The sequence below is a fragment of the Typopeltis vanoorti genome, chromosome 11 (assembly GCF_054136105.1).
Source record: "Typopeltis vanoorti isolate ZY-2024b chromosome 11, IOZ_Tvanoo_1.0, whole genome shotgun sequence".
Lineage (NCBI taxonomy): Eukaryota > Metazoa > Arthropoda > Arachnida > Uropygi > Thelyphonidae > Typopeltis > Typopeltis vanoorti.
In genome coordinates, this window is record NC_143559.1 from 66,974,180 (window position 1) to 66,990,269 (window position 16,090).

General features: G+C 33.5%; 1 protein-coding gene across 1 annotated transcript in view; it reads left to right on the forward strand.

The window, feature by feature from the left end:
* Window positions 1–13,239: 13,239 nt before the first annotated feature.
* The window catches only part of LOC150101691 (sprouty-related, EVH1 domain-containing protein 2-like), a 446,794-nt gene continuing 443,943 nt past the window's right edge, over window positions 13,240–16,090 (forward strand). The window contains exon 1 of the mRNA XM_090400341.1: window positions 13,240–13,364. Coding sequence (XP_090256467.1) covers window positions 13,333–13,364 — 32 coding nt within the window. The 5' untranslated portion in view covers window positions 13,240–13,332. The remainder of the gene's footprint in view (window positions 13,365–16,090) is intronic.

Here is a 16,090-nt window from a genome sequence, read left to right on the forward strand (position 1 = left end):
CACATGGTTTTCTAATACGAACAGTCTTTCTCCCCCCCGAGAATATACAAGGTGGTTATCGCCTTCCACATCTTACTTCCTCTAGGTCAGCATTTTTGATTGTTCTTCCATTACGTTTTTGTCAAACAATAAAGCAGCAAATAATGGAAAATCAATAATGGAAATTTAATTCGGAAGAGCAGGATGAACAAATACAAAGAGTAAAAAGAACAAACGGTCGAAAATAAATATATTGGATTTTATTGAATGTTGCTGGTCGAGGTCACTTGCATATTTGCGATGGGTCACAGGAAGTGGACAAAAATTTAACCAGCAAATCTTCTACCAACTTTTCTATATAAATTTAGTTTTCCCCAACATTCATTTTAATTTTATTTTTGCCAAAATTCGCATGGGCAGGTTCAGTAAATCGCAATCCACCTTTTTCGCCTTAATCTTGATATTTGCATTCGGATAAAATTATAGTTTACATTATCAGTATGCCTGATCATTTATATTTTTATTTGTTAGTTTGAGTACTGTTTAATACAGACAATAGCGTCACATTGACATGTTATTTACACAATAAGCAAAAGGTTGTTATCAAGGAGATGACCATCTCGCTACAACTATATGTCGTACTGATTAAGCCTTAAGGGTTATATATTTATTTCCGTGTGCCTTGCACATCATTCCTCAAAATTGTAATATTTAATATACATTTTAGTGCACTGTGTAAGATGAAGGCTGGAAAGAAAGAAACAATGTATGATTATTATTTGACTTACATAAAAGAGGTTGCGTTTCTTGCGGAATACAAAAAAAAAGACTATTTGTAAAGGAAAAATAGTAGAAAGAATGAAAGGAGGAGAAAAAGCCTGAGTAGGTGATTTGAAGTTTGACTATACTTTGTAAGGATGGTGATGAGAGATGTTATTGAAGCTTTTGTAGGTGTTTATATAACATATAACACCATGTATTTAATAGTATCCGTGCAGAAATTACTCTATCTGTGACAGAGTTTGCAAAAACGTGAGTGAGATGGTAAAAGAAGTAAGCTGAATTTCTCACATCCGGGGAGAGAGAGAGAGAGAGAGAGAGAGAGAGAGAGAGAAACAAGACTTCATTTTGATGATACTTCATGGAAAAAAGTAGGATGATCTTCCTACTTTTTTCTCTGAATCATCAAAAGGACTACTTGATGAAGCTCCAGAGGAGAGTAGTAGTCCTTTTGATGATGCTTCAGAGAAAAAAGTAAAAAAGTAGGAAGACTATCCAGCATACATACATCAGGCAGTTTCAGCATGCACTCTCAGTCAAATCCTTGTAGTTCAGGTACCAGTTCAGGACATGCGTGTTCTTCTCCAGGAATGATAGGAGTTGCAAGGTTATCAAACAATCCAATGATGTAATTGTATGTCATGTATTTATGCTTTGAGGTATTTAAGGTTTAAATTTATACTTAACAACTTCTAGATGTTTTCTCTATTAAACTGTTTCTAGCTTGTAATACTAGTGGACCATTTAACTTAATAATTGTTGAACTGCAATAATCAGTTTTGACGTTTCTGCATACTTCCTGTAATTGTGTTTTTGATTGTTTATATTTGAAATATCCAGGAATATAAAAACATTCCAAAAAATGGGCTTAAAGTAGTTACAAACATATTCAAAAAGTAAAGGTAGTCCTCTGGATTGTTTTAATCTTTTTTCGATTGCTTTAATCTTTTACATGTGTAATTGGCAAGTGGAAGTCAAATTCTCTGCCAATTCCACTAGTAAGTGCAGCTGGAAGAGAATTTGAATGTAAGTTGTACTAATTACTGTTAGTATAACATAAGTGTTATACTAATACAACATAATGGAAATTTATTGATTTTCTATCTTCCATATTTACATAACGCACAAATTCCTGTATTAAACTAAACATTTGACAAATATTTTACAGTATTCATACTAATTAAAACCTAAAATTGAAACTATTCATATTAACGTTAGCTCCAGAATAATAATAATAAAAATAAAAATAAAATAATAATAGTAATAATAGAATTGCTTCTTCTTCTTCTTTAACGTATTATGCTTTCTTATTCTTATATCTTATTCCTTTACGGAATAGAATTGCAAAAACTGCAAAATGAAATTCATTCTTCCAGATGTGATTTTAACTACTGTGCATAGGTGCAGTGCGTGCTACAAGGCTTTCCAAATGAGGAAGAGAAGGTATTATCATCGACAGAACTATTCAGTCAATATGACTCTATAGCTTTATCATAATTTTATGAGATTCAATAGGAGAAAATCACTCATGCACGGGATCAAAATGGTTTAGCGAAAGAAAAAATTCACCGTGACTTTTCGTTTATCTATTCTATACTTCAATTACACCAAGAAATTTCTACGGAAAAACAAGAAAGGAAGAGTAAAAACACAGCTACAATTTCCTAAGCAGAATTAATTGTCACAGAATGGAAGCTTGTTTAAATTTCTGCAGTGGATAAAATGTCGAGAAATCCCACAGAACAATAGACTGAATTTTTCTAAACTTTAAGCATGGCGCATGTCCACAGTTGTGGATTCACATGTAATATTTTTCTGTGGATCGACAGTGAAAGAATCTGTACTTGTGATAGTTGATTAAATGGACAGTTTTTTGTGTAAGTAGTATAGCTGGCTGTTTTCAGGACTTTCTTCATTATTTTTGAAAGAAGTAAAGCAAGAGAATGCCCATCTTAGCTCGATTATAAAGATTTCCCTTTTCTATTTAGGAATAGCTGGATATTCAAAGGAACAATGTGTTTACAACGTTTTTGATATGACAGGATGCAATTTGTTTAAATTATCAATGCAAAAGTTGGATTTTTAACATCGCATTCGTCGAGGTCGTAATGATGTTGTAGTAAATCCACTTAAAAGAGAAGGAAGCAAGTTTAAACAGAAGTTGAGCGTGATTCAGCTTTAGTTGATGAGATTCAGCTTTAGTGATAGTTTCGCTTAAGAGATTGGAATCTTCTGTATGGGGGGAGAGAGAAAATTTAGGGTTTCACTTTGAAGATAAGTGATACGCTGCCTTTTCTACAGCACATCAGCTGTCCAAGATTTGAATAAAGGATTGCTTTGATTTGTAACCTGAGAAAATCATTTGGAAGAGCTATTATTGAGGATATGATGCGGTCTCTTAGGATAGTAATGAAAACTGTCTGGATTTTTTCATTTTTAAACAAACATTTGGAATGAATAGTTGTTGACAGTAAATACATCAATATCTCCTCCTAAATCAGTGGAATTCGGAAGAGGCAGTCGAAGAATTCAAAACGATTTGTGTGCAATTGCAGAAAGAGTGGAAGAGACCAAAATGCATTTGATAGAAGATGAGAATGAAATTTTTGACCAAGGCAGTTCAATTCCAGAAGAGTCCTGGATTATTCAAATTGCTGTTACGAAATGTGTGAGTGCACGAATGTTACGTGAGATTTTTAGGACAGGAGAATCATTTGAGAAGATTTCGTTAATATTTCTTCGTCTGTTTGATAGTTGTTTTAACTCTTTCCTCATCCACACACTTGCTCCAATGAAGTTGCAGAGTTCCAGGACTTTGTTGTAGAAAAAAAAAGATCATTTGTCAGTTCACTCCCTACTTCCATAATTTATAATAGCATAACATTTATTTTGGATAAATGTTATGCTATTATAAATACATTACATCATAGACTGCTTCAAATTGAAGCTCCAATTTCTTTCTATCCTTAAAGGGGAATTTGAAGCATCTAAAAATCAACAAAGCTAAACGTGACTTTAAAATTGCCAAACGCCGGAAACTGATCTCCCATTCAACTGATTCCTTTTGGTCCTTCTTAATAAGAGAGCCGTTGAGCTATAAAAATGCGAACGAGAAAAAAAATCTCTCATAAAACCTAAAACCATTGAAACCAATGGTTTTAGGTTTTATGAGAGATTACAAAAAAAAAAAAAACCTGCAACACAAAAGTATCGTATGTCGGTTAATGATGAAAGAGAATGAAGGTACGTGTTGATGTACTTCTTGAACAGCTGGAGGTTTCTATCCCTGAGAAAACTAAAAATAGAATGTATATATGAGATAACGACTGGAATGATTGGCAGCAGAGGTGCTATCTATTAAGAAGGCAGCCCTCTTCTGAATGACATCGTTCGTAGACACCAGCCTTTTTTTTTGATGAACAAGTCTAAATGTGAAAACAGTATTCTAAGATTTGGCAAATTTGAGATGTCTGTAATTAGCATACAAAACAAAATGAGTATTTTGAATAGAAGTCCTCTTTTTTGAGCATTTGAGGCTATGAATTATGTGAGTATTTGTAGGAAACTAGATATTTATGAAAGGTAAGAGGAAGAGAAATGAGACCTTAAATGGGTGACATCAGGACTCTATTTTGATCGCACGGATGTTCACAAGGTTGTCCTCACCATACTGGCATGGCCAACAAGTCAGTATTTGACACATTGGTTATGGAAGATCATGGAGCTTGTATCATATGAGCACTGTTAAGTTTGTCAAAGAGAAGTGTATGGTTATTAGCCAAACCACAGATATGATCTGACGTTCTCCAGAAAAAAATAGCACTAACGAGAAGAAGGATCGTGAGCAAACATACAGGGTCGTCGATCACTCCCTTGTACATGTGCAGAAATCTGAAGAGAGAAACGTATCCTCCATGACACGTGGTGAACGATCAGTGAGGAAACTGTGACTCAATTGTAAAGGTAGAAATAATAGTATATAAGGTGATAATTTCTAAGTTGTCTTTAGGCCATAGGCGATCAAATATCTTTGAAATTGCAACAGAAAACAAACATGCGAGTTTTCCCCAAACATTTCCATAGCTTGTGTCCAACGGTGAGTAAGGTTGGCTATGAGACGATTGGATATTGAGCGAGTGTGGTGAATCCATTTTGGTGGTCATTGAAACGTTGGCGATCACTAATCGGTTGGACTCCAAATAGTGAAGAAGTTGACTGTTAATGACATTCTCCTTGACCAATAGAGAATGTTAATAACATTCTCAGAACAGTGAAAGAAACTTTTCAGCATTCAACAAAGTTTCTTTCACTGTTCTGTTTTGCTGTGTTTGCCATCACACGCCTGCCTCCAGGATAGTCTTTAAGGGATTAATGACAGTGAATATGACGAGCGTTCAGTGAATTATACTGAACGCTCGTCATATCATTAAAGCTCATTCCATATGAAAGAAGAAAGGAATGATGGGAAACACGTGATTTCTATAAAATAATGAACAAAGTGAAAAATCACGATAATTCAAAAACAGCACGATGAATTGTTATGCACTTCGGTGTAAAAGCAGTATGATATGAGATGGATACGTGAAGACAGTAGTCAGAAACAAGAGGCCAAAATGAGGTCCCCGCTCACAGCAATATAGGGCCCACGACGATATTTCATACTGTTTAGTGTCCAGGAGTTCAGTTGTTAATAACAAGCATTGCTCCTTAAAAGCTCTCCTAAGTCTCTCAACATTTTGTGGAGAGGAGTCGAGAGCAGGAATATGTTTACCTAGAGAATCCCATACATATTCAGTATGATTGAGGAAAGGAGAAGACCTGACTGGCCAGTCTATATGCACGGTACTCTCTTCTTGAAGATCACGAGCTTCGCTCTATAGGACGAGCATTATCGTCTTGTGGCTTTCCTATCGCACTTACATACGGACAAATATAGGGATCCACCATCTCGTCGCTATAAGTTGAAACATTCATGGTTTCAGTAGGAAGCGCATACAGTTTGGTGCATCCACCCATCCATCCATCCCAAACCATCACAATATCCCCCCTCCCCACAATTTCATGGATATTAGAGGAAAGATAACGTGTCCCTGGAAAATCGGGGGTCATCAGAAAACAATACTGACCTCATTGGTCTTTTGTTCAGTTGACGTACAACATGGCCCATTTCAAACGTTCTTTGCGGCGTTAGGATAGCGGCATGCAGACTACCGGTTGTTTAGCATATAGTCTTCCACTTCTTGAAGTCTTCTGCACATAGTGGAAGCAGATATCAATGTCCATGTAGCTGATTCGTGGTAGCACGCCTGTTTGCTTACAATAACCAGAGATATCGGTCACCCAATGTAGTTGTAGCTCGCAGTCTTCCTTGCCTGTATCTCCGGTATTCTGTTTATGACGCTTGGAATTAGTTCCACAGTGTATGAACCATGAAACGACTCACATGCAACCATCTGACTACCGGCGCCTGACTTCGTTCCCTCCCCTCTTTTAGTCTTACATTGGCCCGCAACCTGAATTCATCTGTTAAATAATGTCTTGCATATTCATGAATTCTGTTACCACGAAATGTCTTGTTCTCACTCCAGACATGAAATGGAAAAAATGCAACACAAAAAAGCTTCCTTTTACGTCCTGGCCTCATTTGCTTACTTATAGCGCTGATAGGGATATTCGTTTGTATACGACAACTAGACTCTGAGTTGCTCTTTACATAATGTACCTGACTTTCATATCATTTTTTCTCTCTTTTCCTGAGTTATCGCGATATTTCTCCTTGTTTCCTAATTTATGAAAACCACTGTAGTTAGGTACGCTGTTCCTTGTGGGTATGGGTGGATGACTAGCTAGTATATTTGTTCAACCAACAGGGTCTGGATCAAATTCGACATGAGCATGGATGTTTGTGAATATTTTTAGTGGTGGATAAATTTGATATCCTGGGTTAAGATTACCATTCTTCTTATTGGAGAACTGAAAAGTTCCTTGTTTGGTCTCTGGAGCAGAGATTTCGGATTATGTACCCTTTGCGCAATCCACGATACTGACGATAATGTATCAAAGTTTCTAACTTTTCTCGCAAGTGCGATCCACTTAATATACAGTATTTACTCATATATGCTGATGGGTGATGGATATATATATATATATATGCTTTTGGTTTACAGTATGGATCTCTGTAACAGTTTCCTTACTTTGAATGTAAAATAGGTAACCAATATAGTAGATGATATCCTTATTGCAGTGCAAAGTTAGTTTGATTGTTTAGCAGCAGTTAGCTATGGACCAAAATCCCCCATCTTGCTTTCACAGTTAAGTTAATCACATGATATATTTTCATTCGTACTAAAGCAATCAACATCAAGAAGAGCCTGTGTATGATGCCTGAGACCATGTATTCTTAGCTATTAGGCTTTCATGTCTAAACAGAATTGTTTAGCAGATAAACACTTACCACGTCCATTTGAGTTCGTGTTAACTAAACTCCAGTTGTAAAAAGCATCACACGCAATACGTTGTGAATATCCTTAAAGGAAACTCAAGTTTTTCTAACGATGATGGATACTTCGCAAAACTCTCCCCTATGAAATCGCTTAAACCACATAAAATTTAGCTGATAGCACAAATTCTCTTCAGAAAAGCGACTTTTTTTTTTTTGTTTAAAAACGGATAATTTTATGCATCCTGCTAAATACTCTTACCTTTGTAGATAAAGAATGCTTAAAGTGATATAGAGAAAATAGAGAATGGAACAGTATAACGAGTGTAGGCTACAAAATCATTAAAGCAATAAATAAATAATAAAACATTATATTTTGTAATATTCTTGTTATAATTACTAAATAAAACTTCATAAACCCCACGTATATCTGAAATTATTGAAAAATGTAATATTTAGTCACTAAATGAATGTATCAAATAGTTCACTTAGTAACTACATAAGCAATAATCTGCTAAAATAATTGCTACATAAGCAATTCATCTTTGATTTATTTGTCATCTCCATTACTAAGTCTTTCATTTTCACTTAATAGATAACTATCTTATAAATCTCTTCCTCCCCCCGTACACTTTTTTTTTGTTCTCTGAGTAATGTTCAACAGACACACTACTGTTTTTACTGTTTTGTATGTTTTTCTTATTGCATAATTTTCAATTTCATTTAATTTTAATTTAATTAAACTGTTCGTAAATTATTCTTTACATTATAGACACGCACATCTTTCTATATGTTTTTCCAATATAAAATTTGCATTCTTAGATCTATGAACAAATTTCTTATGACTTTTTTGTTTGACCAGGGAAAAAGGGCATCGTTTATATTTAAATCTTTTTTTTTTAAAAAATATTTTTTTTTTGTAATAAATCATAAAAGGCATAATTATAAGAATTAAGGATTTCAATTTTGACAAGAGATGTAACGTTATATGATCAATGTTGTTTGTTTTTTCATTTGTATTTCATTAAGTTTCCATTTTGCATTTATTACTACAGGTTAGTTCTGTAGCACCACTGAGTTCATGATATTACACTCGTATCATGCATTCTTAGTGCCTTCTTCAGTAACATCCGATATGCTGATGACACAGCTCTCCTGGCTGACAATATTCAGGATCTTCAATATCTTCTGGAACTAGTGAATGAAGAGAGTGAAAAAATGGGATTAAAAATAAATATCACCAAAACTAAATTCATGGTCATAAGCAAGAAACCAATTCTTAATTCATCACTTCCTTTAAATGGGAAACGAATAGAAAGAGTGACAAAGTATAATTATCTCCGATGTTGGTTAAATGAAGAATGCAATCCAGAAATGAAAATAAAAGTTAGAATTGAAATGGCAAAAAAATTTTTCTCCTGATGAAATCAACACTGTGTAACCACAACTTAAACTTAGAGCTTAGAGTACGCATGGTTAAATGCTATGTATGGTTTAAACTGCTGTACGGTGCAGAAACTTGGACCTTGAAGACAACATCAATAAAAAAAAACTTGAAGCCTTTGAGATGTGGTTATACAGACGAATGTTAAAAATCCCATGGACAGCAAAAACGTCCAATCAGGAAGTACTGAAACAAATGGAGAAATCACGTGAACTTTTAGATACCATAAAAAGAAGGAAAACTGCATATCTTGGTCACCGACTTCGTAATGAAAAATATAAAATACTTCAATTGCTTATTAAGAGGAAGATAAATGGTAGAAGAGGACAAGGAAGACGAAGAAAATCTTGGCTCGCAGACATCAGACAGTGGACTGGCATGAGATCTGAGGGACTGTTTAGAGTGGCTGAGGATCGCTGAAAATTTGCCAAGGTGGTCGCCGACGTCCGATAGGAGATGATACTCAAAGAAGATGTGCCTTCTTCTACATTTTACTTTTGCTCTGCTCATGAAATGTCAAAAATAATTGATATGAAGCTTTCTGATGCTTTCTGAAGGTTGGCATTTACCTAAAAAGGGGAGAAGACAAGGAAATAGTAGTAGAAATGTTAAATAATCTGTGCTGCTGTTTAGAAATCACTGGAAATGCAGTTATAAAATAATGCTTCCATATCTGAATTATATGGTATAGAATAATCTTGGAAAGCACAATTTTTAATGTTTAGTTATGAATAGCAGGATTAACCTCCTGGAAAATCATGTTTTCAGGACGTAAAGCCCTGAAAAGGTGATTTCAGGTTTTCAGCTTTTCTCTGAAGGAAGTGCAGTTTACTAACCTTATACTCGAAACGGAATTTCAAACTATTTTTGGAAGATAAAGAGTTTGATTATATCTTTTAGTTTTAGCGAGAAACTTCACCAGCGACACTTCTGATGAATTGAATTCCATATGAATTATGTACACGAACTTCTACTCATCCTAAAATGAGTGTTCTGTTGTTCTAAATTTCTCATTATGTTTCTTTGTCCATTGTTAATGTACACCACGCATGGTGTACATTAACAATGGACACTAAATACCTTAAGTCAAAATGCCTCTATTTATTTATTTTTCTAAGATGTCAGGCTTTAAAATTGTCTTCCACTAACAACTTAACAGCAACTTCTTGATGTGAGGCCTACACCATATTCCACTGATGTTTTAAATCTTTTTGTGTAACCTTACGATTTAATGGCGATAACTGCTTCAAGCATCGGTCATGCTTCTCTTGTAGATGACCTCTTTCTTCCACTTCCAGATATTCTTTTCCATAAAGGTTAGTATTTTTTTTTATATATTTTGGCCGAAACGCGATGATGTTGAAGGATTGCAGTCCAATGTTATTCACTCAATATGTCTGACTTTGAATATATCGCATCACAATGAGCAAACCCAGCATTCTTTTTACCTGTATTGATGTAATCGTGTTCATAAGTCTCGAGGCTATCAGTCGCATTCTTTATATTCTTCAATTATTGTACTGAGTATGCAACCGGCACAATGATAAATGTATTATGCAATCAACTGTTGTTAATGTATTACAACCGTATCTGTTGTTATACGGTGTAATTTTTTTTCAATTATGAATGTATTTATTCTCATTAAAAAACAAACGTTTTCATATTTTCTTGAATTTTTTGTATATATTTTAAGCACCCTTCTTGGTGAAATGGTAATAGTTATTCTCTTTGACTTGCAATGTGTAGCTCTGAATCACATCATCACATGAAATGTTTTAAAGTCATGGGCGATTTTCATTGTCGGTTGTGCGACCACCAGCATGTTTATCAACATCGCTTTTCCAAGATGAAAAAGTGCTGGTTATAACCAACCCCAAAAATCTTCAGGAAATTCATCTCAATGAACGGAGAAAGATATCAAAGCACAAAAAAAGTTGTGCATACATTTCCTCCCGTTTTTGCATTGGTGGATTTTATAACCACATGCTCACGAGAATTTCACATATGATGAGGTTTATAAATTCCATATACTGTTAGTTTTCAAGTAAGAACTGCTGCATACAAGCCCAACATTAATCCGAAGAATATGAATCACAATATCCAGTTGTGATTGAATTTGCGATGCACAGCTTGTTGGTTTCTCCTATAATTTCAGAATAGCTCTGTCTGATCCTTAAAACTCCAAAGAAGAACACCCGTTAATGTAGCCAGCGTACTAAGTCAATGATTTGCGTGTATTTTTCGTGTGTGGGAGATCTGTCTGTTTTTTTTCGGGATGAAAAACCCAAGTTTTCTGGAATAAAAACTTGCGATCCGGAAGAGTACAGAACGAACACTAGATCATTGGGAATCTGTGGAGTGGAATCAGCTTATACATTCTTCTAATGAAAATGGGCCTGTTTGGAAACTGCCAAGGGAAATATTTATTAATATTAATGTTTAAATTAATATTAATAAATTCTTAAATATTTAAATTAAAATAATATTATTTATTAATATTTACTCTGGCCTGGACCAGTGTCTCTTCTAGTAATACACAAAAAAAATTAACATCGTTTTATATTGAAATTTTGGACGGAAACAGTTCTGTATTGGCAAAACTGCATGGATCTATGGAAAGAACCAAGTTCGTATCAGTAAGAAATGCGAAGATCAGACTAAGCATATATCTCAACCCTATAATTTTTTTTAAAAACGATTTTGCAAATGTATATATATTATATACTGTACTTCTGTATGATTTTCTCTAATCATACTATCTTATCCGTTTTCCTTCTCTCTCTCTCTTTCTTCACACACACACACACACACACACACACACACACACACACACACACACACACACACACACACACACACACACACACACACACACACACACACACACACACACACACACACACACACACACACACACACACACACACACACACACACACACACACACACACACACACACACACACACACACACACACACACACTTCAATCTCCTGCCTGGTGTTTCGCTCTTTTATTTACCATTCTCTTTATGTCATTACTAAAAATCTATCTTTATTTATTTCAGCTTGCCATGAACAGTTGTTTTTCATTATTTTTATTACTAAACAACTACGTGAAAAGTTTGAATCTTAAAAGGTCATGAAATTCATATGCAAGAAAAGAAGAGAGGCGATGTTTAAAGTTTTTATCCCTCTCATACAAAATAAGTTTTGCACCAGCGCAAAAACAGCATTGGTTCTTCTCATCTTGGTCTTGATACTAAGCATTATTTCACGATGTAGCGCGGCAGTCATTTTAAGGCATCGTCGCTTAGTTGCCATGATCACCCAAGGACATCGGCAACGTGTTTCCAGAATTTGACACCAGGTGACAGAAGCGCTCACTGCGATTTCGCTTCATCTCGTAATGGGCAGAAATTACATTTCCTTTCATATTTATTTATTTATTTTTTATTTCGCAAAAACTCAGTAAAGAAATGAATGATTTAGCACACTAATAAAATATTTTAGAAATAAAATAATTTAAAATATTACAAAGGAAGCAACTTTTTTTAATATACAAAAATATTAAGCTAGTTTATATATAAGCAAAGTTTTTATCCGCAAAATGATTTTCTAAATTAATTTCACTCGTTTTGTTATTTAAAAACTATTAATGAACATTACAATTACGATTTTTCCATAAGTTATTTGTTGAAATTAATTCGTTCATAGTTTCGCTTTATTTAGAATTGAGAAGAAAGTGAATCGCCTATAATTAGGAACATAATCGTTTACACTTTCTTTTATTTGTAATAAGTGAATGTACGAATATAAATTCTTCATATATTTTCTTATGCCGTATTTTAATTATACGCCACATGTATTAGAATTGTAGAAAACAGGAAAAAAAAAAGCCACCGAGAGGAGGCACTGTAAGACAGCGCCACCTCTACCTTACGACATTGGAATTTTCTGTGAAAAGTGAAAATTACGAAAGGCTTAACTTATTTTTAGGAGGGAAATGATTAAAAAAAATAAACATTTAAAACATTTTAATGGAAATGTCCCTAAAAAGATTTAGTTATAATTTATATTAAATTAAATGAATTTGGGAAGGCTACATTTTCCTTTTTATTAAATGTTTTATTTTGTTTAAATTGTTTCGTATAGAAAAAACACACAGTATAGTAAAGAAAAAGTGTTGTACAAAACTCGACATTGAATTGATAACAAACGAATGATATGGTTCTATATTTTTAGAAAAACTTTATATATTTTAAGGAAAGAGAAATATAAGTTTGCCAATATACTGCATTATTTCCATTTTCATTACTTTCGTTATCATAATTCACATATATATTGGCAAATTATAACTACAAAAGAAATGAACGTAGGCTGTTCAAAAAACAGAATGACCTTATCTGCACAATTTAAATGACACACACACACACACACACACACACACACACACATTAGCTATCATTAGTTTCCATATGTCTTAATCAATTTTTTTTCATTACTTCGTATTTATCTTTTGATTATATTTAATTAACTAACAGTTAAATCTCCAGAAATACAGCTTAACCTTACATCCATTTTGTTGTGATATTTCAGGCCGTGCATCCCTCAGCCCCCTCATGCATAGCTCTGCCCCTTTTCTGTGATCCAGAGCATGAGAAAAAAAGCCCACGGGGAACAGATTGGAGTATGAATCAACTTGGAGAAGCCGAAACTTCCAGGTAAACAATTCTTCAACAGTCAAGTGGAACTTGTTTTCATTTCAGTTATTACATTAGGAATGTTATTGAGTCACTACTCATTTATTCTATGAAAGAAGGATCGATTACATTTATGATTTTGACGTCAAGCAAATTATAAGATAGAGTTGAAAGGCTTCGCCTGCTATTATTTTAATAGTTGTCAGTAACTAGATAAATAAGTCATAATGTTATTATGAAATTGCTAGAGAGTTATTGAATTTTATACATAAAAGTGATTCTGTACGTATTTTTAATTCCATCATATCTTATAAATTAAATTCACCCTAAAAGTAAACTTTACTTGGATGTAAAGTCAAGTAATTTTACTTTTAGGGTGAATTTAATTTATAAGAGTAGTCATTTAAAATTATATAAGAGATCAATTACATTGAATCAAAGATAAAATATTAATTAGTCTGAGGAATATAAATAGTAAAATAATTTATGGTGTTTAAAATAATTGAAAGTTTTTACATGAATATGTGAATGTGGAAGTTATATTCAAAGAGAAGACATCTTGGTTGACGGATTCATTTTCAGTTGTGAATTTGGGTAAAAAAAATTGAAATGAAGCTTTATTTTTATATCACGCATACCTATGCAGAATAAAACAGGAGGTAGATACATATTTCCCTGTCAAAAGTATCCGGAAAATATATGTATAATAATTATAATCGTAATAATTGGCTTCATTAGTCCAGTCAAGTTAAGAAACTTAATTGTATGAGTTAACTAATTTGGTTTCGCCTTTAAGTTTTGCATTCCATTATTTAAAATTATTAAGTTTTTAAAACTAAAAAGAACATTGACATGTATAAATTTACAGATAGTTTTCGCAGGGAATATACATTCAGTTTAATTCAACACTGAGGAGCATCTCTATAAACCATATATTGAAGGGGATTTTCTTCGATTGTGAAAGTTTATTAACATGCAATATCGATGAGTGGACTGTACAAATTTTCAAGTGACATAATTTCGAAAATAGAGAATAAATGTATGCACAGTTATTAATTTTTTAAAATTGCTTTAACGAAGGAATTACTATTGATAATTTATAATAGTTCTGACTTAAAATTAGGTTTCTGAGTTATTATTTATTAAACACAAATATAATATATTAACTAAACACGTGTGAAGTTTGATGGCGCTTTACGAGGTCTGATCAAAACTGTGTCGAGACTGTTTCTTTGGTATCCAATGAAATTACTCGTCTGGTGATGCACTGGACAAGTTACCGCTTGTATGTAGACAAGATTAGATCATTTGTAGCACTGCTTCTTTCCAGTTAATGTGCAGAGACAGTTTTCGTGTGCATTTTCAAAACAGACTAACATCATTCAGGAGAAAACGAACCTCCACAAAACTTTAGTTGCTAGAAATAAGGCATCAGTAGTTGACTTGTAACATTCGTGATTAGCAGCAGTATTTGAATAAAAAATTTCTGGGGTTTAAGCTTAAAATATTTTGCGATCAGAGTACAATAATTTGTACATGAAATATAATTTTTTATAAATAATTTTTGATAGTTAATGTAATTTTATCAACAACAGAAAATGAAACATATTTTTCTTTTAAAATCAATTCCCGAGTGATATATGCAAGAACTTCAACCATGTAGGGCTTTATTCAGTCCTGGTTGGCACTGATAATTAGTATTATTTCGATGGATATGACAGAAAATGATAGAATGATAGAAGAACGGTTGACTGCAAAATATCCGAAGAGATACAGTACAGAAGGACGGTACATGCCTAGCCTAGCCTTTTTATCCAAAAGGTTTGGGAACGAGACACGTGTATGCTGAGTACATTCACAAACAGCCCAACTTGTAATTACATTTTAATCTCATAATGTCTCAATTGTAATTGCAATGCATCTTTTTTGTTTACCGGATAATGATTTTGTTTAAATTGTTTCCTTTATTTAAGTTAGGAGAATCTCGAGAGGCGAAATTTTGATGATATTCAGGCAATTAAACAAAATGCAACGAAGGGACTATGGGAGAATGTTTAGGTGTAAGAATATCTTTGCATTATATTTTGTAGATAACCACTTTGAAAAATGGGCAGTTTGGATGTTTTATTCTCAACTGATTAAATAAAAGAAAACGTAATACGTGTACTATGGGCTTAATTCGAAGCACTAGGCAACTGATTTATCACACTGGACTTACACCGCCTGGGTATATGGTGGATCGCGGGCATCTGTTTTATTTTCCCATGAGGAACTAATAAAACAATAACGTTGTGTTTAAAAATGCTTCTAGGAGTGGATGGTACACCGGAAGAAGTTCATTTAAAGAAAAAGAAGAATCTTACGTTCAGATCGATTAATTCAATGTCCGTGATACAATATTTTGATTTTAAATTCATTAGTGTCGATGCCTTTTGATCACACCTCAAGCTTTAAGACATATACTTGAAAGCGCAGTTCTATCAAAATTGAAATGAAAGAACAACCACATGGATATAATAGAATTAATAGTTTTCTCCAAATAAAATTATACAAATAGGAAAATTTTAGCTATTTTGGTGTTTAAATTAAAGTAATACATTCTACTACTGTATATAAATACGCTACCCTTGCAATACGCTCCAGGTTGCATGCCACAGAAATTAATAGATGAAAATCATTTTCCATACATAATTATATGGATAATGCATTTCATCACCTGACATATTTACCTATCCAGAATTAATTGT